This window comes from Haemaphysalis longicornis, unplaced genomic scaffold, assembly GCF_048455015.1.
Source record: "Haemaphysalis longicornis isolate Haplotype H1 unplaced genomic scaffold, Haemaphysalis longicornis Haplotype H1 scaffold_1, whole genome shotgun sequence".
In the NCBI taxonomy this organism is placed as follows: domain Eukaryota; kingdom Metazoa; phylum Arthropoda; class Arachnida; order Ixodida; family Ixodidae; genus Haemaphysalis; species Haemaphysalis longicornis.
The window spans coordinates 395,430,051-395,453,061 of record NW_027526203.1 but is presented as its reverse complement, the minus strand read 5'-3'; the positions used below and the strand labels follow the sequence as shown (position 1 = coordinate 395,453,061).

Here is a 23,011-nt window from a genome sequence, read left to right as displayed (position 1 = left end):
TGTCCGCTGAACGCGATTTAACCTTTTCAAATAACTCTCCACTGCACACCCACCGAGGCCGTTAACACACTTCAGCCGGCTGACGGACCGGAGCTAAGGGGGGATAAAAAAAACAGTGCAGCCTGAATGCAGAAGAAGCCTTTTCTTCCTTTCAAAGCCGCCGGCTTTCGTTTGATTTTTCGCTCCCACTTGTGTGGCCTTTTTTTTTTTTTCCCGAGAACGCGTGGTTGCATAAAGAGGCTTTCTCGCATTCAGCGTGAAGGGGGCGTCGCCCTCTGTCGGCTGCAAGACGCGTAAGCGCGGCCACCTGCTTTCTGTGCCTGCGCTAAGGTGGCTACCCGCGCGTCGTGCGACCGCACCTTGACGGAGGCCAGGGGCGTGTGGAGCTCGACGCCGCAAGTTCGAGCCGCCCATAAGGTCTGCCACTCCTGCGGTGTCAAAAGAGCGACTGCGCACCGCTGGGATTACAGTTCAAAGTTACGCGCACGGCCGGGTATCTGATGACAAATTTATCCACTTTTCGACATCCATGTTCAGCAGCGTAAATTTGTTGTTTTTCGTGAGGGCCAGTTACGCCTAGGTTTGTGGAAACTCCGATGCACTCAACAAAATCTGATATGGTATTCTAATTAGGCTTAACTTCTAATGCGTAGTAAGATTTTAGAAGGATGTAAACGTTATCCACATGGTTAAGCCAGCTGGTTACAAAGGAAGGCTGTGCTAATTTCATAAAATGTCTCGGTTGAAAAAAGCGTAGTGTTCGTTGAAACACTATTGGGTAATAAGCCGCGACGCAGTTCCCTTTTGGAGAGCTTTTATAGTAAAGCAAAAAAAAAATGTCACTGACCCCGCTCCGTGCTTTGTCAGAATGCTAACGTCAATGCGGACGCGCAGAGTGGATAAATATGCCGCATTGATCGAGCAAATAATGAACGCGATTATTGCCTTTGCGCCATCCATTAATAAGCCCCCTTGTCATTAAAGGCATCCCTCCCATCCCCTTTCCTCCCGATGCATACTCCCACGAGTGGGTTAGAGAGACAGAAAGAGAGAACTTTTATTTAGAGAGACAGCTTTTATAAGACTGTACTCGAATACGACTGCGGCTACGCACGCCAGTCTGTGTAAGTTGAGGATTAGGAAAGGAAGCAAGACTAAGGGTGCCGCCAGCTTCACTGGGCGATTTAATGCAATTAATCTACTTCGCATGCAGTTTTATGAACAAAAAGATGGTCGGGTCTATGGCATGGCACAAGGGATAGTAAGAATAAAAGGACTGGTGACCTTTCCATGCTATTGATTAACGCGAGAATAAACCACTCAAATGAGCGAGCCAGCAAGCATTGGGCTGCGCCGATCTTTTATTCCTTGTTGGCCGATCCCGGGCCGTATGTTGGCACGGAACAGGTTTGACCTCATGACCCCATATCCTACAGATCTGTCTAATAGCCTGTACAACTCTTGGGCCATCCCCCGCATCCGTATATATGCAGCATGTTTGTGGGCACCAGGGTCCCGGGATTTATCGGCCAATTAGCCCGCATTTTTGCCGCTTATGGTTCCAGTCGAAGAAATTTCTGCGAACCACGATGAATAATTCTTCCGCCGTCTGGCCTCCATCATGATATAATGCTTGGGTTACAAGGATTGTGATAACCGCATCAGAACGTGTGAGGCCTGAGTTCAACCCCCAGGCCCTGACAGGTGCGTTTTATTTTTCAAGAACATGCTAGAAGTGTCCACACACTTATGCACGCGCAGAAACTGGCAGGTTGGTTGGGTACATCGTTAGGGAGAGAGTCAGGCAAGGTGGCCCCATCTCTCCGATGTTACTTACGGTGTTTAGGAGGGTCGATTAGGTATACGAGTAAACGGGAAATATTTGATACCCTCGAGATTCGCGGACCTTTTTTAATGAGTCGGGAGACAACCTGCAAAGAATGGTTCCGGTTCTGTGTTCAGAAAGCCCACTCATAGCGCTAAATATAAATACGAAGAAATCGAAATAAATTGTGGGCAGTCAAGCAGCCAAGCAGTCCGGAAGCAAAGGCAATGAAACACTATAGAAGATGTGGTTGTATTGACTGTCTTGGGCAAGTCATCAGTGCGTATTCTAACCACCAGAAATAAATCAGGCGTGTATAAATGGGTGGGGGATGGGTCGCCGGGCATGTAACGTGAAAGGCTGACAACAGCTAGGCTGCTTACCCGAGTAACAGAATGGTTATCGAGGGGGGACGAGCTGTGGAGAAGAGGAAAACACAAAAACTCAATCCGGGGATGAGATTGGCGAACTCATGCATGCATGGACAAGGAATGAATTCGCTTGATGCGGAATAGGACCGCGGTTCAAAGTCTACTCATGGAAGAGGCCTGCGGTGGCCACAAACAAGCTCAGGAGGATGGTGATGGTGATCATTGTTAAAAACATTTCATGCCTCACGGTTAATTTGTGAAACAATTGGCAACGCGCGCGAAATAACAGCGACATCCAGTGCTAACACGTGGTAGCCCTCGCAATGCAAATTCCCCTCCGTCACAGCTTGGAGGTGCCAGAGTTGGCGGCATAAAATGCTTAATCTATGTGAAAGAATAATGAAGTAAGCTAAGGTAAGACTTCTGGGAGATTTATTGTAAGTTTCAAAACACTAATTTTTTACGCGTTAGTTAGTCATCTTAAAATTACATGGCTTGGACGGGTGCCCACAAAGCAATTAATCTTCCGTCTGCAGCGATTGATAGGTCTGCTGTATTATGTCTGTTTAGGTCGCTTCACGCCGAGCCACGCCATAGCAGTGAACGCGCGCTTTAAATCATATTATGCACGCACATGTCCGCTAAAACGTGAAGAATATTTTGCTGCTGTCGCTTCCTTTTATCTGCAGTATTAAATCGCTTTATTTGGCTTTATATTACTGTGCTGTGCGTAGCCCACATGCATTTGCTCCTATTGGTGACGCATTTCGATCCAAGTAATTGCGACGATCGAGTTCGCCACGTGTGCTGCCGCCAGTCGAGAACCGGAAAAAACCGGTGCAGCCGAGTTGTTGACCAAAACTCCTCTCACGGGTCCGCGGTTGACACGCGAAGACGCGGGGGTTTTCCTCCCGACGAGTGGTGAACCGCCTTCTGTCACGGTTTCGATTGCGCAACTTTTTCTGCTCCTCAACATTTTTCTCCCTCTGCGCGCGGTTTCCTTCCTGTTCTCGCTATCCTAAATTATTTCTATTATTCTTCTGTCCCTGCGCAACATATGCTCGCAAACATGGACCTTATTGACGTAGGCTACGTCGTGCTTGCAAGGGATGGCTGTCTCGGCGCGGTAAAATTGCACGGGTTTAGCAACGTCCTACGTCGCGCAGCTGTCAGACGGCGGAGCCATGTAGTAACTATAAGCGATGCCAGCGCGGTCCTGTCACGACGTCGTGGGTCCCTCAGATTCCCATTGCTCTTTCCGCATGCGCGGCTCCATCTCCGTCGGGGAAGGCTTGGTTGGACAAATGGCGGAGCAGCTTGCGTTCTCCCCTGGCGCCAATAGCGTCGTAATCGACAGCGTCTCTTGGAAGTTGCCTCACTCTCCGGTAATATTAGGGTGTCGACCTTCGAATATCTTCGGCAGCAGCTTCAGGTAACTGACAGTTTACAAACGGTTGCAGTCCCCAGTACGCGCCACTGAATAACATGCCCCTGCGGTGGCATTGGCGTCACAAAGAATTCTTGAGCTAAACTTTATGCGGCGTGTGCGCAAACATCGGTGGTAGACACGGTAAGTTGACGAGAACGAATGCCTTGAGGGATCCAAACGCACGCAAAAAACAGATGTTACTTTTATTTTTCAGGTGGATTGCAGAAAACCTTAAAGAGGACGAAAGCAGCACATATGTATACACACCTGTTATACATATGTGTATACACCCGACGTGAGCCGCGGGTGTATGCATATATACCCCGGTCACGTCATACGCATGAAGGGCAACAGGTGGTCTATCCGTTTAACGGAGTGGCTGCCAACAGACCCTAAACGCAATGCGGGTCGGCCAAGGACTCGTTGGCGGCATGAACTACGAAAATTTTGGGGGATAGGGTAGGCTCAGCTAGCACTCGATAGACACGTGGCTGGAGATCTTTGGAAGAGGCCTTCGTCCTACAGTGGGCACAACCAGGCTGATGATATCTGCACACACACACACACACACACACACACACACACACACACACACACACACACACACACACACACACACACACACACACACATATATATATATATATATATATATATATATATATATATATATATATAGAGTATAAGTAAAGAGTCGGATACACAGCAAGAACAATAACAAACAATGTTTACTTACGTAGCGGCAACGGGACTTGCCTTCATCAGAGTAAACTTACATGATTGTGCTGGGAAAATCATGTAACTTTACTCTGATGAAGGCAAGTCCCGTTGCCGCTACGTAAGTAAACATGGTTTGTTATTGTTCTTGCTGTGTATCCGACTCTTTACTTATACTATTTCTGCGCGCTTTGTGAGTTTATCTTTCTCTAGATTTATATATATATATATATATATATATATATATATATATATATATATATATATATATATATATATATATATATATATATATATATATATATATATATATATATATATATATATATATATATATATATATATACACATCAGGATGTCGCCGACTGTTTATCCGGACGGACACCTCCGCGGCACGGCCACTTTTCCCATTGAAGTATATGTGTATCCACGAGCGATAGTTCAGACGTCGCACAGCACACCGTTCGATTTTTTCGGACTCCAGCTTCGGTGCTCTCACGGTGCTCTCAAGGGACCTGTGTCGCCACTTGGCAGAGGCGCGGCACAACAGAAGGGAGTAGTTGGACTGCCCCAACTGTAAAAATCGAAGAGGCCCGCACGTGTTTTCGCGTTTTGGCCGTTGTCACGGTCAAATGTCTTCTATGCTTTGTGTATCATTTGTGTGCTTAGCGTGCTAAGAGTGATCTCCGGAAATGACTCCAACATCACCCGTACTGCCTAAAAATACTGTACTTACATCATTACTCGTAAGTACTGCCTAAAAATAAATAGTGATCTTTGCTGTGACAGCGAAAACGTAATCTATATGTTAGAATGTTCTCTTTGCAACCCACAATATATTGGTCAAACAGCGCTGTCATTTAAACTAAATTTCAATAATCACAGGGCACATGTCATGTCCCTTCCGTATCTTCCGCTATCAAAACACGTAAACGTTACAGGCCATTCCTTTGACCATATCAAGGCCACTATCCTTCAGTCTGGTTTTCGTACCCACCATGATAGGGAAGTTCGTGAGTCATTCCTAATTTACAAATTTAACACATTAGCATCTGGTTTAAATTAAAGTGCGGGGAAATTAAGCTGCCTGAATATGCAGTAATATGGCTTTGGTGGTAGTGGTGGCGGTGATGATTGAGTAAATTGATGTAAGTTTGCTTTCTGACTTTTCTATGCGGCACGTCATGCATTTCCCAAGATTCACTGATCAAGTACTATTTATGTATTCGTTTGTGTCTCCTACGTAGTGTCTTTTTCTGGATCAGTTATTTCTTCCGTCCTTCAGTCCAGCGGTTATAGTAAACCAATGGGACGCATCGAAAGCCGAGGGGACGAAGTGTCTTCACGATGGTCAAACGTGGCAGTTTTGCATCGCACCTCCCCAATTCGATTCATAACTAAAAATTCAGTCTCATATTGCTCGTTTCATCAAACGCACTTTCATTCACTTGCAATATCCATAATGCGTTTTATATTTGAAGCGGCCGCTTTTGCTCAATTATCTGCGGTCATGGCTTCATGCATTTTATATGCCACCCAAAAATTAAATGCAAAACAGGAATTATATTTCTTTGGAAACTACGCTGGTTTTCTAAAGTACAAATGGAACATAATAAGGTACGTGACAGGTTTCTTTATCTTTCGTGACAAGCGCAAAGTCTTCGAAACTTGGCACTCAGGCTGTGTTACTTTCGGCGTCAGACGAGTTTCAAATACAGAGATGGTCGAGCAGAAGTGAGCACAATGCTCAAGCGTGCTTCCCGAAGGAGAGCACTTTGTTGGAGATAGCCTAGTTATGAAAATTGCGGAAAGATATACAACAGAGTCATAAAACTTAATTATTCATTTAATGTGAAAAAAAAAAAATGAACTATACCTTTAATTCAAGAGCTATATAGGGACCCGAGTATATGAAACTAGAGAGAATTTTTTTTCCCTGAAAGGCTGTATCTCCACATTTATGCAAGTCTTTTACATAAAGGAGAAAATGACAGGAGCAAGTATTTAAAAATAAGCAAGTACGTATATCAGGTGATTTAAACCTTGAAGGAATCAATTTAACTGTAAACAGCTCTGATAAAGTTAGCTGTGCAACGGGTCGTGTTTTTCAAATCGACATGGCAGTAGGTGTGAAAGATTATATCTATGTAAAATGTGTCCGCAATGAACATGACAACCCGTTAATCCGTTAATGGAGAAAATAGTTGTAGTTACGCCATTTTGGTTTTCTTTGAGGATTTATTGGCCTATACTTTTACTTTCATTTCCCATGGCCGTACACGTTTGCTTGTATTGCGCTAGACAAAACTCACTCTCCTTTTTCCCGATGCTACATTCCTGCTTCCACACTAATCTTCAATTCTGCCTGCTCCGTGTTCTTCACACATCTTATGCATTCCTAATGTGTACGAGCGATGTTTGTACTCCATGCCTTATATTTTTGTCCTTAACATTTTCGAAACAACGCAGTGGCTGGTTGAAGCCGCTGCAGTCAATGTAATATACTATTGTGCGTGTTTAGCAGCGTGCATTCTCTCAATATGGGAGAATTGAATCGCATGCAGTTATGTGCCATTAGGAAGGAATCAGCAGGCAGAGACGGAAAGACTTTATGCTGCTGTTTAACTCCGCGCGCGCGTTCTTTCTAAAAGCCCATGCGCATGTAAGGCCGCTTTTTGGGGCGAGCATGAACAACGCGCTGTCTTGAAACGGCTCGACTCTCATTAGGTAGTCCTCACGCAGCCAGGCAAGAAACTGGCGGGGATGATGTGCATTCCTTCTGGGCGTAACAGCGAATGTCTTTCGCCGTTTTTGTCGCCTTGTGAAATCGTCGAAACGACAGTGCGTGCGCGGAGGACTAAGTGGCGCGGGGCGGACTACGTTGCTATGCGCGCGGTGGCATTCGCTCGTCCCAGCGAGAGTAACGGGTTAAGACCAAGGCAGCGACCAAAGCAATTACCGGTCCGTGCGCGCGTCTAGGTGTCCTCGGCCAGTTAATTGCCAGTCGCAAAGGCAGCAAGCGGAAGGACAGAGGAGCTTGCCACTCACGGCGCCTATAACGGGAGCCCAAAGGGCCTGCTATGAGCGCGCGAATTTTTCACTCGTACTCGCGACAGCTATTCTTGGAGCGGTCATGGCTGCGCCGCTACAGGAAGCCCAAGGATTAGCGGCCGCCACGGGTTTCTTCCGCGGGGTTAATTTTGGAGGTGAAGACGCGCCGATACGACCGACTGTATTCCTGCGCTCTTCCTTTCTATTCTGACCCGGCGACCACGACGCAAACAAAACGGACGTTTTCGTTTGCGAAGGCAGCGTGTTTCCTTTCTATTGATCATCCGTCCTCAGTGCATCAATCGGGCGCCTTTTCCGCGTTGCCCCACCTTCCACCTTTCCAAGCCGTGGTACACAAAGCGGTCTGGGGCGGCTAGATAAATGCTCTCCAGAGGTCCTTCTGCCGCCGCATCGAGCGGGCTAAGAACTGCGCACTCCAGTGTCTCGACCACGTCGTAACGCGGTGCGGTGGCTCGGAAATTCAGCTGACCCGCCAAAATCGAAATTGGTGCTGACGCGTTGGCTGGTCAGCCCGGCCTTCTAGTGCCCCCTTTTTTCCGCATCTAGAGCACCTTGACATTAAGGTTATCACATTATTGGTCATTCTTTTGCCTCGCTTTACCTACGCAGGCTGACCGATAGCGAACATATATTAAGGTCTGCTGAAAACAATTGCACTGTTGCAACGCAACTGAAATAATGCGAGGTATTTCATCCGTTTGGTGCGTCCACAACGCTGTGTTTTTTTTTCTTTTTATCGCGGCGTGCTCTCGTAATTAGCAGTCATTGAAGGTGAAATCATTTGTTCCGTCCCAGCTAGTACGACACAGCGGATGGTCTTTTTGAAACAATGAAATGCGACTATTTGTGTGTGTGTGTGTGTGTGTACGGGACTTTTTTTTTACTGCATATCTCTAAACCTGCTCACCGCATGTGTGTATTATCTACATACCGTTGCGTACCTGTGATGTGACACGTTCACTGCCTGTATGAGTTAGTAAAATACTTACAGTGCTAATAAAATAACTAAGTAGAAACTAGTTCCAAACCAAATGATTTGACATCGTTCTGACATTGTTCGGACACGTAGTGGCAAACGAAATACCATGCGGAGCGCAAACTTGCCGATACGGGGAAAAGCGATACGGGCTGGCATCCTGGGAATCGCCGAGTCGCGCTCGAGGATGCTGGCAACGAAACGTGCCACACGATGCGCGCACACGTCGTGCCCTCGGTTTCCGATTCGTTCCCCACCCGCTTCCGTCTTCCTGCACGTGACATGGAATTAAGACCATGCACGTCTTTTGATTCAACACTCCTGGTGCAGCAGTCGAAGGAGTCATTGCGCCGGGATCGCGCTGAAAGCACGATTCTTGTTTTGCGACCCGCAGCTTATTTTCGCACTCGTGGACGCAGTTTTTGGGCAAAAGCACCGGCTTAAATACAGTTTGAGAACTGCATTAAGCAAAGTTGTTGCACTGAATTGTTCGTGAACCATGCAAACTAGAGGTTTTTGATTAGTGGAATGTTACGGTCCCCGACTATATGGAGAAAAGGGGGAGAAACAGTCAGCTGGCACTGCGTTGGGGTGGCGCTCCTTCCGTGAACACCTCAAACTCGACAGGTTCCCATGGTACGATAGCCTGCTATAAGAATTTCACGAGGCTTCTCCAAAGTTTTCAGCAACGGGCCTAGGAATAGTATGTTGAACTCTGTTCGTCTTGTGGCGCTTCGCGGACAGCATATGGAGGTCCGCGTGCATCGCCCTGGATACCTCGAAAACACCGGTCCAGCATTTGCCATGACCAAACGCTGACCAAACGTTTATTGCTTGAAATTCTTTCTGGAGCAGCTCTAGGCGAGAAAAATATAGTGTCATGCTCCACTCCCGCATTGTCACAACTTGTCACAACTACGCCTGGATTGTGCGACTTCAAGCGAATTATCACGCCTCACTCTGGTTATCTTGTCGGAGGTTTAATTAGGCCTCTTAATGGCAAATGTGTTTCCTGTTTAGGGTGGTATCAACAACTTGGTGCTCGTACCTAAACGGTCGCCACAAATCACGTGATTGCAGTCCTTTGGCGGTGATATGCGTGCCATGGGTATGCGATCAGTGCGAAGCGCTGTAATAGATCAGCCCCGCTGCTGTGTGATGTCGCCAATGGGCAAGCGAGGTACACCACGCCACACGGCATCCGCGACAGCGCTGTTCGCTGCCTCGTTGGAATGTCGTTGTGCATTTAAACGCATCGAGTGTGCTTCGGTCGTGCAGAGCTTCGCTGCTATTGCAGCTCAATTTTAAATAAGGCACCTTCCACTACACTGTCTTCACTTGAAACACAAGAACTGCTTGTGGGTGTAGACGAGACAGAGTGAGTTTAATAAACGCAGTGTCTAGAGTGCCGTCCGGCGGCACTCTATAGCTAATCGTTGCAGGCATGGCTAGAGTGCCGTCCGACGACATTCGAATATTTAACACTAGGCTAGCACCGGCCGAAGAGTGTCGTTGTAGTGTAGAGGATCCCTCTTAGCTTCTTGATCACGAAGTCGGCAGTTCGAGACCGGCTTTTGCCTCGTTTTTTTTTTTTTCATTATTTATTTGAAGCGTAGCTTTTATGCCTTCGGTTAGTTTTAGTGTTTTAAATGATTTCTTTGTGTGCGTTAGGTTATCTCATGTAATGCTTATAAGTTAGGTTGCCTAGCTTTACGTTATCTACAGCGATGTACACTGCCAGACGCGGCAATTTTGTTATAAAACGCCAGTGGACGTCGATATAGTTGAGTGCTTATAATACCATCGGACGGCACTCTAGACACGGCCTTTAATAAAACCGCATCAAGCCGTCTAAAATTTTGTCAAAAAGAACTAAAATCGTTGCTCATTTGTGCTGTCATGGTATCAAACGTTGGATAAAAGGCAGAACAATGTGGACCCCCCTATTCTGTACGATGCTTGCTTTTAGAAGTACAACAAAGAAAGTCGACGCTAGAGTGCATCTTAGCAAGCAACTAAAACGTGGAGATGTACCATAATTGCACAACTGACTGGGCCCCTTTCGTTAGGTTGTAAAATTTTGTCAAAATAGAACTAAAAGCTTTGCTGATTTGCTTTGTCATGGTACCAAACGTTGGAGAAAAAGCCAAACGATGTGGACCCCACTATTCTGTACGATGCTTTCTTTTAGAAGTGCGTCAGTGTATCTCAGTAAGCAACTAAAACGTCGATATGCGCCATAATTACACAACTGACTCAACCACTTTTGATAGGTTCTATATTTGAAAGAAATCTAGGGAAGCTTGCACTCATGCGCAAGACTTGAATCGCGAAGCTGTTGTAGGTGAGCATTGACGAATACATAGTTAGTTTCAGTAGCACGCACTGCCTTTCGCTTCGTGACCTCTTCCTCGGCCATGCGAACTACCCGCGGCCGGACCGTGCTGAGAACTGCGAAGAGTGCTGAGAACTGCGAAGACGTTGCGCGCGAGGTCTCTTCTACGTTTCTGATCGCATGCGCCCAACGATGCGAGCTTCCGCGCGAAGGGCTCTCCTAGGATACTGAGCGCATGCGCACGCTCCTCTCGAGGGTTGCGGAAGCCGCTATCACGTGTACTTCCGTTGTAGAGTGGGTAATGCGACAGCTGCGCGACGCCTACGCGATAACCTTCCTCGCGAGAAGTTTTCGGCGCGCATGAACCCCGAACCTACCGCCGGTAACAACAGCTCCGCTGTTAAAATAGGAACGTGATCGCCAAAGAGAGGAATGGGTCGACTTATTTATATTCAAGTCGACATAAATGCTTGAAAACATGCACTTGCCGTTTTATTTTTTTTTTATATATTTTTTTTCTTTGTTGATGGCAGAAATGTTATGTCTGTTCTCACTGAATATCACTGCCACGGTCAGATCGGAGCGCCTAGGCGTTGCGCACAAGGAAACCAAACATCGTGCACAATCACAAATTTCCCCCACGCACGTTCGAGCAGAAAGGCTGGCAATCCTGGTGTCTGTACACATCACTGCAAACTGATGGTTGCCCACTACCGCGGCGGGGGTTCATTCCTATCGATCAAGCGAATTCTTATCCATGGATGCTCCCACACTTCCGCGTTTGTTTTAACGCGGAGAAGACGACGCCTCGGCGACCCCTTGAGCCTGAGCTCATTCTCGTCTAAGCGGGTCAGACCGATGACTCCGCGTGCCGGTTGCTAAGTGCTCGTTTACAATCGCGCCTAGTGGTCTCGACCGAACTTCGGAAACCAAGCTGCGTGGATCCTCGGAGACGTTTAGGCTGTTGACGTCCCCTTGCCGCTCGTATGTCCACGGGAAATTTTGAAATAGCTGTCGGGACACCGCGGTAGACAAAGGTCACAAGAGACCTTTCTTTGTCTCTCGTGTCGAAGAGAGAGGGCCGCCGAGGGAGAGAGACGATGAGGCCGACATTATCAGAGAAATGAAACAAATTCCACGTTCTTCGTTAGGTACGCTGGAGCTTACAATGCACCTGGAGCTTACGTTGCACCTAAGAAAAAAACAAACAAGGAATGTTAAAAAGACAACATTAACACGGCCGTGTATCTAGTTTACATTCTGACACCAGTCAAGCACTTACAGTTTTAGTGCACTGGTTGAGATGAAGGTTAATCTTAAACTATACGGCATGCCTGCCTTCCCGGTTTTCCTTGCTTGGCTGTCCTTGCTTGTAGTGCTAGTTACCTTGACCTGTAAACTGTTAATTACTCTTCATTTTTGGGATAATTTGCGTGGCTGTATTCGACTCCTGTTTAGTCGAAGGAGCTTCGTTGGTTGAAAAAAAAATATCTCCATGTGCATCGGTCATTCGAGCGCAGTAAAGCTAAATTCTGCCGAGACGGGGACATGTGCAGCCATAAGACCTATTCCAGCGTGAATCTTGCCGTGTGGAAAAGAACAAGCCGCAGGCTGTCACCCATACACGCTCTGAATCAACTGCGCACGCTCTCGCAGTCACTTCTAGTTCTAGTTTGGTCAAAGAGAAGATACGTGGAATAAAGGCTCAGGTTGCTCCGACAAAGAACTCTCGAACATAACCGCCCACTGTGCTCAGTCCTAGAGATGGTTTCAGGAGCATTTTACAGCGGGGCCTGTACATGAGCCCAAGCTCCAGATGGTCGTGGTGTGCCTTTGTCAGCATGAACCTAAGAGCAGTCTTTAAAGCTGACTTTTTGTCGATTAATGAACGGCCGCAAACATTCGGAATAAGTATTCAACCGCACTTGACATCATCAGTAGTCGCAGCAAAGACGGAACAATCTTTCAGCCTTATTGCCGAGCACAGTTCATACGTCCTCTGGTGTAAGGAAGAGGCTGTTCAAAGCCATTTGATTCGCAATGTGAGCCAGTCTCGCTTTTCGTGCCTTCCTTCTGAGCGAGACGCGGCGGGTCCCTGATGCGCGGCGCTTTTGTTCGCAGGTTTCCACGTGACGCCCAAGCTGCACCTGATCTGTCCCGAGAGCTGCATCCTGATCGTGATCGGCGTGGTCATCGGACTGCTGCTCTTCTACACGGGCCTCACATCGGTGGGGCCGCTGACGCCCGACGTCTTCTTCCTGTTCATGCTGCCGCCCATCGTTCTGGACGCCGGCTACTACATGCCCAACAGGTCCTTCTTCGACAACCTGGGCTCCATCCTGACTTACGCCGTGCTGGGGACGGTGTGGAACGCGCTCACCATCGGACTCTGCCTCTGGGCCGCGGGCCTGAACGGCCTGTACGGCACGCCCGTGCCTCTCCTTGACGCGCTGCTCTTCAGCTCCATTATCTCGGCCGTGGACCCGGTTGCCGTGCTGGCCGTCTTCGAGGAGATACACGTCAACGACGTCCTCTACATTCTCGTCTTCGGCGAGAGCCTGCTCAACGACGCCGTCACAGTGGTCAGTGCACGAGGAGCACACCGTGTGTGAGCCCTTCCGTGTGTGTGCGTGCGTGTGTGCGCGCGCGTGTGTGCGTGCGTGAGCGTGTGCGTGTGTGTGTGTCTGCACTATTTCTTACTGAAGCCTCAGATAAAAGAAACAGATGACTTGCCTCACACGCCCATACTCAAATGCTCCCAGCGTTGCGTAGCAACCCCTTCAGAGGGATGGATGTAAAAAACTGCCATTTGGTTTTTCATTGTTCTTTGTTATCCTTGCTAAGGCGCCTTTCTAAATTTGCGCCTTCGCGTTCTTGAAGCGCGCTGAAAACACCAGGTTCATCGAATTATAGTTGAAACTAAAACGGACGATTGGGCGAGTTGGTACATAATTCCTATAACAGCGCAAACAACACCACACAAAAAAGAAGAAGAGGACACGACACAGGGCTGAAAACATTCTTGGGACGGTAGGAAATACGTATTTTTTATACCTATCTTCCCGGTTATTTTATACAGAAATATGGTTCGTTTGGCGCATCTTTCGCCAAATCATTGCGCAAAAAGCGAACTTTCACAAAAGGAAATTACGTACTGATGAAGAACACTGACATATTTCCTCGGTGCATTCCGAATCTGCTTGAGAATAACTGAACCAATTAAAAATAACTTTCAAAATCTGACTTTCTCAAAGGAAATATTGCCCTGGGGCTCTAAAGGATGCAACTAAGCATTTAGGAGTTCTCTGTGTAAAGTCCACAACTGAGCAAATTCTTACCGCTAGCGGCAGTATCCGTCGATGCCCAGGTGTGTTCATTTATCAACGGTTCTAACACAAATTGAGGTATCTTTAAATAGTCTCAATTGGATTCCAAATACAGATTAACCTTAGTAGGTATTGTTTGGGACAAACCCTGAAATTACTCTGTAGAGATTGGTGAGCGTTACGTATATGAACAAAAGCCAGTTTGATATTTGAAGGGGCGTATACAGAGCACAGAACTTGAAGCACTTCAAGCATGCGTAGCCTGCGCACTATCCCATTTGTTTTTTAACGCTTTTGGGAAAGTTTCACTCACTACAAATTGTTCCAAATATCTCCGATCTTAGCAATTATGTGTGTTTCGGATACCCTCGCAATAAAAAATCGCATTGCGGACACTCAGGTATATGACGCCACGATACGATGACAGTCAGCATGCGAGAGCTCATGCGGTATTTGAAACAAACATCAGGAAAGATGTATCAATACGTGGCATTACCGGAGCGTAACAATCGTAGTCCAAGGAGCTGGCAGGCCTGTACGTGCATTCATTGTGGAGAAACCCAGCTATATTACTCATGAGGGGCACGTTTGGTTCGTGTTTGTTCCGTCCCTTTATACGTGGTTAGGGTAAGCCGCACCCCCCGCCCAGCATCCTGGTGAGCAACCATAGGGTATTAACCCTCTGCGCTGGTCGGATGAAGCTCCGTGCCTTTAATGCGCCCCCACGTCTAACGGGCGTTGCTGCTATGTACTTACGGCAGTAGGAAAACATGCGGCGCGCTCGATCCCGCAGGTTCTGTACCGGATGTTCGAGGGCTACACGGACATGGGCACGGAGAACATAATCCCGACGGACTACGTGTACGGCGTGGCGTCCTTCTTCGTGGTGGCCCTGGGCGGCACGGGCGTGGGCATCCTGTGGGGCCTGGTGGCCGCCTTTGTGTCACGCTTCACGCACCACGTGCGCGCCATCGAGCCGCTCTTCGTCTTCATCCTGGGATACCTGTCCTACCTCAGCGCCGAACTCTTCCACCTGTCTGGAATCCTCGCGTGAGTCACCGCCCCCTTGTCCAACACCCGAACGTGGTCGCGCTCTCTTCCTCACTTCCACGTCACTCCCCACGCGGTTGCCGGTTCTGTTTCTGACGCTGTTCCAGTGGTGGGAGGGATTTAAGACTAGTGGTGTGGGGACAGGACGGCTACAACGGGCGACAAGAGAAAGCTGTTTAACGATCGATTATTGCGGATAATAATTCGGACGTGGGGTGAATCTTCAGCAATACTTCGTACAGTGAGGGCGATGAGGACGCTAATATGGAGCGCCATTTACTCCTTTTTGTCCTCACCCCGTACGGAGTAGATGCAAGAACCATGGTCGCAGCGTGCAGACGGCCACGTGCAATGAATTCGAATTTCGGGGCGTGTCGCCATGCATAAGTTATGTATAGACCTGACAAACGTCGTTCTCCTTTCTACTTTTCACGCAGGTTGACCTTCTGCGGCCTCACAATGAAGAACTACGTCGAAGAGAACATTTCGCAAAAGTCTCACACGACGCTTAAATACGGCATGAAGATGCTGGCCAATTGCTCCGAGACCATCATTTTTATGTTCCTCGGTGTCTCAACAGTGAATGACATACACGAATGGAACACGTGGTTCGTCATCCTCACCATTGTCTTCATCACCGTCTTTCGCTCTGTCGGTAAGTTAAATAATACTCTTTGCGGAATGTGAGCCCAGAAGATTGATGAAAGTGATTATTTAGCGCAGCTCATGGAGTTAAGCGTGGATTTAAGTTGGAGTTAAGTGGAGTTAAGTTAGTTAAGCGGGGAGTTAAGTTGGACTCATTTATTCGCGGCTAGGTTTAAGCGAGAAGGAAGGAATAAGTGCAAGTGAAAAGGAATCCGCCCCCTCCACCCCCCCCCCCCCCTCAAAAAAGAAACAAACTTTGAAGCTTATTACACTCTGAGGCAATCATGTGCTTCAGCTTTAGCACAATTCACTTGATTGACCAATCCATGCAGCCAGCAATGGAATTCCAGCGAATGAGGATGCCGAGCATGATCATACGATTTGACTCGAAAGTTTTTTCTGCACTGTGATATCATGCATTGTGAATGTGACGTTCTCCATTGCGCAGTGCCAGAGCGCAGATCATATTTTCGAGTCAACTGGCATGCACATTGATGTTATTCGCCGAATTTACGTCGTCGGCGGCATGGATAAGTCACTCGAGTGCACTGCGGTGAAGCAGAATCACGGAATCCCCTTAGAGAGTATACGAGCACATTGCGCTGGTTGCACGTAGGATATGGCAAGAATAAATATAAATAACTTTAAAAGAACTCACGAGGCGTTCCACTCCGCGAAGGTAAATGTCCAACGAAGCTGTTTAGCACACGACGCAGAGGTAACACAGAATCATGGATGCCGAGGTACTGACATCAGACGGGAATTCTGTAATGCACTGTGAACTAATTACGACGATTAGATGAAACTCATAGTAATGATAGAGCCTTCTTAGAGGCCAATTTTGATTTAATTGTATTTTGGGAAAGTTTCGATACAACAAGAGTTACAGTTCTTTTTTTTTTTTTTCTAGCTTTGCCACAAGGCATTTTTGCTCGCGCACAGGAACTAGGCAATGAACCCTCGCCATATAAAGCTTCACTTTAAAATATTGCTTCAACAACAACTCGGAAAACTGGGACAAAAGAGAACACAAATACGAATGAATATTTAAACAATCTATAAGCAAGGACGTAACACCACACGCGAGAAAGCATTTCGAAGACCCCTATCATGAAGTGCGTAAACAAACAAACGCTCTGTTCATACAGCAAAATACAGCTAACACAGGAGCCCACATAAGCGTAAGCCAGAACGTCACTCCTGGAATAGACATTTGGATATGTATTTTTATAGGATGGCGCAAAATGCAGAAATGTATACGCACAAAATGCATGATCGATTGCCCGAAAAAGTCCACGTGTTATGTTAACATAAAAAATAAAACTATAAGCGGTCAACATTCCCGGACGGATCCTTCGACAGCCACGTCTCTATGGGGCGTTATTTTGCACAATTCTGTGCCGCACAGCATGACAGGGTGTAAACAGCGCATAGAACTCTTTAAACTGTCAGGCTATCATAATAAACGGTATTCCAAAGCAGTTCATTCAAAGCGAAGGAACGCCGCATAAAACCGTATAGAAAGGCTTGCGAGAAATCGAGAAACTTCCAAAACAAGACTCAGTTAGCGTGCATGTTCATCGACATCGTCAAAAAACATTATTTGTGCACTGCAGGACGAAGGCTTCTCCCAATGCTCCTCAACTGGTCCTGACCCGCATCAGCCATTCACTGCCCTCGAATCTTCTTACCTGCTCACTCCACCTATATATAGTTCTCTACCACTCTGGGTTTCTCTGCCAGTCCTTCGGTAGCTACTCTTTTGCTCGTGCAGCCGAATTTCGCCTGCTTTAACGTTAACTCGCACTCCTAAGTTTCTCTTTGAGCTAAAACGCCCCCTCCAATCCTGTTCTTTCAGTAGTCCACGTTGCTCTCTGCTTATCTCTCTCGTTTGAGCTATGGTATCTCCTTTTATAACTTTTGGGCTGACCCGAGTTTTCTTTCAAGGTGTTTCGTAAGACGCTACCCCATAGGTGAGTACTGGCAGTATGCACATATTGTATACTCTCCCTATCCATAAAGAAGCAAGCTGTTGCTCGTCACTTGGGAGAATGCACAAAGCTCCATGCACACCCTTCATTTGATTCCTGTGCCATCGTTTGAGCCTGCACTGCCTACCTGACCACTACAACTGTTCTCTTCTAAACCTTAAAATATCTCATCATCAGCATTAAGCGTTGTTTCCTACATTAAAGCGCTGTTTCACTGCTTGGCTGTTTCGGCACGTCAAATAACCCCTGGTGGTCCAAGTTAATACACAGCCCTCCACTAGAGTACGGTTCGTAGGATCTTCGATGCGCTGAGCACCTGTTTTAAATTTTATGCTTAAGTGTTTCCGTTCCCCACCTATTTAGGAAAATTGTGTTTATATTTAAGCATGTACTGAGGTACGTTTCGAACACGGCAAGTAAATCACCCCCAAAGCTAAATAACGTTTTCAGGAATATTTGAGACAAATATCACCCTTGCTAGTAGCGGAACTCTCACAATCTTGCTCCGAAGTTTGTTACCATTTTTCTTAGCTTATTTCGAACCCTCGACACTATTCGTATCGTCTGTGGCGTCCCAGCACACAGGCCCCTCCTATTGCCCCCGATAGCGATGATGAGCCCTCGCACGTGACAAACGAAGAAAAAAATCTCCAAATTATAGCAGCGTGCGTGTTGCGGTAATTCACAAGCTTACTCGACACTTTGTGGAGGTTTGTTGTGAATTTATTGAGAAGGGCTACAAACGAAAAGAGACGCAAAAGCTATAGAAGACAAAGTAAGCGTTTTTTTTTACATGTATGTGCTCCCAACGCTTTACCGAAATTTTAGCGGGAGGAGACTCTTGGGACAATGCCCCGTGTCGCCCAGTAAACCCATCTGTAGATGAAGTGAATGTATTGCGTGAATTTGTTTTTTCGTACTTCCCGATTTTCCGGACGCTATCTCGGCCCCTTGAGAGTCCGAAAAATCGGTCGGCGACTAATAAATTTTGGAAGCTTTTGCCGCAAGCAGGTGACACAGTGCCATTCGTGCATATTAAACTGCTCGATTATTTTTACCTGAGCCTTAAATTTTCCAAGTCAAGCATTCTCAACATTTTCTCTACAGGCTGTGGTAAATAACTGCGTCCTATTAGTAAGTTTTGGAAGAATTCAAGTCCTCATAAAATTTTACAGCAAGTGTGTGTAAATACTAAAATTTTAGGATGAATCGAAAAGTTCTTGCCATTAGGTTTTGATTCGAGCGCTGGACTCTCGACACCTTCGACGACGAGCGGTCGCTAGGCATGCGTTGGTGCGCGGTCGCTGCAGGGGCCACAGGTGCTCGGCCAACAACAACCTCTGCCAGCGAGCGTTAACCGACTGCGTTGACCGTTCGCGCAGGGGTGATGCTGCTGACGTGGCCGATCAACCGCTTCCGCGTGCACACGCTCAATAAGGTGGACCAGTTCATCATGGCGTACGGCGGCCTACGGGGTGCCGTCGCCTTCGCCCTTGTGCTGGTCGTGAACGAGGACGTGATACCGACCAAGAAGATGCTTGTCACCACCACCATCGCCGTCGTGTACTTCACCGTCTTCGTGCAGGTGAGAGAGAATCTGTCGTTTTACGGTAATCCTATTTTCACCACTGTCCGAGCAGCCTGGAGCGCACGTGTTCGGAGCATGGCTTCAGGCAGCGTCCCCCATAGGCGGCAGACGCTCATCGGCAGAGCTGCGGACAGGAATATAGTCGAAGAACACAGCTGTAATCACTTTAGGAAGTTTAATTATGCTACCTTAACAAGAAATCTGGCAGCAAAGTAGACTTACGTGGGAAATTTCTTGGTCCTCTTTTATCCGTCCAGCAAAATGCAGAGCTGCAAGGACCTGGTTCTTCGTGCCCTTAAAACTAATAATTTCTTGGTATTGATAACTTAATTCATAGCAAGTTATTATATTTGTTACCTATTTAGTTATTGGTAAGCCCCCACGAGTGGGGGGGGGGGGGTCATTAGACGCGCAAAGGATCTCAATATTTTGTCAACCCACAAATCTAATTCAAGAGAAAGGAAAATATCACGAGGTAAAAGGTAGTCAAATAAAAAAGGGTCAACTACCGTAATTTTTGTTTCATGAATAGAGGTCATAAGCAAGAATTTTTCAGTTGCCATACTGTGCCGGGGTCAAAATGGAGAGCAGGGTGTTTTTTTTTTTTGTAACAAAACAAACACCCCTTCTTCTAACGACAAAGATGGTTGAAACCCGAAGCTTTCTTCCGCCGCAAACCGGGTCGAATCAAAGTCCAATCTCGTGGGGGCTCCAATCTCAAAGTCCAATCTCAAATCAAGTTCGTTGTCGTTTTAGTTTCGACGTCGATCGTTGAGGCTTGGACTTTGATCTTTGGTGGTTCGGACTCTGATCGTTGAGGTTTGGACTTTGATTGTTGGCGGTTTGAACTTTGATCGTTGCGGTTCAACCATCTTTCACTTCACCTACGATTACCATCATCGTCAGAGAAAGTTGGCTTCCCTGGAGTGCGTTTTGGTGGACGGTCGCCATCAGTAAGGCCCAGAAAGCTTGGCGTTATTATTTCACTGGGTATTAATCCCGCCTAAAGTCGAAGTTTACTTTAAAACGCATCTCTCTATCCGCCTCGCCTCTCGTCTCGCCCACTAAGCAAAAAAGTCCATTTACCAGACCATGAACTTTCAAACGTCCTGATAAGCATTGCTTTTAAGAGCCATGATGTGACTCGATCGGCTGCAGGGTGGTTATTTTTATGTTTAATTTTATTTTTTTAGCCTTCACCGAGCGCGACGGAAGTCACCAGAGCCACCAAACGTCTCCCGCGGAATTCGCATTAAGGAGAGTTTCGTCGGATGTGACAACTGATTAAGAAAATGTGTAACATAATCTTGCCAGACACGTGTCCAGAAGAGCCACCGTGGTTGAGCGGTAAAGGAAAGAAAACATAGTCGAGCTTCAATTAGTACGTGTGCAAGGTCAGCGTAAAGTTTATTGGCGGCGAAAACTCGCAAATCGGAGCAAAAATATCGAATTGAATGTGTCTCAGTGAGCTGGTTTATTGAGGAAGGACCTAAGACCAGCGCAGTGAAAAGCGGACACGTACGTACCTTACTTCCAGACTCGGCTCCGACAATGCAGGAACGTCTGAATGTAAGACCAGAGAATGGTTCTGCAATCGCAGCGTGAAGGAGCACGATAACGCTGACAAAATAATGATGTCGGGCACGCTTCTGCTTTACTTAGTGGACTGCTTCATGACCAACCTAAACCTCGGTCTCTGCTCTGGGCTTCGAATGTGTAAGAATAATATCACGCAGCGTCGCGTTACACTTACTCAAAAATGTCTCTGAACTTTGATTGAACCTTGAGTCGCTTGAACATCGAGGGCATTGAACAATACTTATCACGCGAAAAAAAAACGGAGTTCCGCCGCGTTTATTTGATGGAATCGTAAGGGAAGCACCTAAATGCTACTCCGTCTCTCGATTTTATATTTGTTGCCTGAAATATTTGTTTTTGCCTAATAGGTCCTTTTCTTTAAAAGTCTGCGCCTTGACGCGGTACGCTAAAAAAATGTTCGTGAGTCTGCTTCCCCGCAGCGCACTCAACAGATCAATCCCTGCGATCACCGAGGCAAAGTAGGCCAATGACTGGGCACAACATAAGACGAAATTTAATGTGGGGCTTCGTCATTCACCGCATATCTTCTCTTGCGTTCAGCAATTCAGGTAATTCAGGTGCAATGCGGCAAAGCAGAACCCACGGAGATTTTTAGAGTGTATCTGTGTAGTTACAAAAATGCCCGTTATTTTCATGCTTTTTCATGACCAATTCGAGACCAGTACAAGCGACGCAGGACCACTTATTTTATATCGATAACGATATAAGCGAACAAAATTGCGGTTTGTTTCGCTGTCATAGGAATCGGGAAAACCCGAAAGTGAAATGTGCAGCGAAGTCTGCAGTTGAGCATGATTTGCGCGTCGGCAGCTGTCTTGTGGGTGGGCTTGGCGAGCTACGTCCTGCTGGCGGGTGGCTTCGGAAAATGTGTACTGGCGCCATTTCCGTGACGGATATGACGTCATTGAAATCTTGGTGTATCCTGCCATAAAACACTTCCGCGTTAAAATATAAAACCCGAAAACGAACAACCCTAAGTATAGCGTACTCTATAGTTCTAAAGGTTGCTTCTCCGCCAGAAGACCCTGTGTGCAGGGGTGCACCCTTTACAGGACGCTTGCTTCGTTGTACTGGCGTCATTTCCGCGATGGATATGACGTCACTCAAATGTTTGTGTATCGCGGAATAAAACACTTTCGTTTTAAAAATGTGGCTCTTCATGCAGGGTATGACGATTGGACCTCTTGTGCGCCTCCTGAATGTCCCGCGCAGTGTGAAAGGTCAAATGTCCATGAACGAGAGACTGCACACTAGGGTAAGCTGTGGCTCGCTGGGATTGTGTATAGAAAAGTGACCAATTGTGCTCAAGCAACGCCTGCTCCATCCTCTTTGCAGCTGATGGATCACGTCATGGCCGGCCTGGAAGACGTAACAGGGCAGTTTATGGGCAACTACAAAATCAGAGACAAGTAAGTTTGAGCTTGCATGCTGGCACTGCTGCTGATGGCGCATCGGGAAAGTGTACACTGAGCGTCTATAAGGGCAAGGTCATGTCGCTATTGGTAAATATTTTATAGAAAAAGTGCGCTGCATTTCTTAGCGTATTTCCGGTAATTAACACCTCCTGAAATGCCCAAAGCACTATCAGACCATTAATTGTTTGCCATTTCTACGACTAACGCGTGACAGCAGAATTAGCGTTCGTGAACGTCGGCGTGACATGGCTGCAAAGAAAAGCTGCGAAACATGTTATTCAGTGTCGCGTACGATTAATGTCTGCGACGTACGCATTCCTGAATTTTAATTAGTCGGCTTTTGGTTAATGTCTGACATCCTTTACGTTAACAATGCGCAGCCACACCGCACTTTATTCATTGTCAAAGGCACCGTAAAAAAAAAAAAACGATGACGACCGAATTCCTCGCCAAGCTCAGGATTAGTCTTGCGCCCGATGAGCGGGTGCCTACTCAGCCCCATCCATCTTGCCCGTGCAATTAAGACTTTGGCGGAACGGCGAGAAAGATGGAGCGGCTAACGAGACATTCGGAAGGCTCGATTGGTAGCGGTAGTATGATAGGGTAAAGAGGAAAGAATGCGACGACAAAAGGACAGCGGCAGTGTGCCTCGCTTAGTGCTGCTCGCAGTGC

The 23,011-nt window shown here is 47.0% G+C and overlaps 1 protein-coding gene across 1 annotated transcript in view; it reads left to right on the top strand.

Moving 5' to 3' along the window:
- LOC144155326 (sodium/hydrogen exchanger 3-like) overlaps positions 1–23,011 on the top strand; it is a 204,604-nt gene that overhangs the window by 165,332 nt on the left and 16,261 nt on the right. Inside the window, exons 2-7 of the mRNA XM_077686681.1 lie at positions 12,847–13,307; positions 14,845–15,101; positions 15,539–15,756; positions 19,120–19,322; positions 22,090–22,179; positions 22,260–22,333. Coding sequence (XP_077542807.1) covers positions 12,847–13,307; positions 14,845–15,101; positions 15,539–15,756; positions 19,120–19,322; positions 22,090–22,179; positions 22,260–22,333 — 1,303 coding nt within the window. The remainder of the gene's footprint in view (positions 1–12,846; positions 13,308–14,844; positions 15,102–15,538; positions 15,757–19,119; positions 19,323–22,089; positions 22,180–22,259; positions 22,334–23,011) is intronic.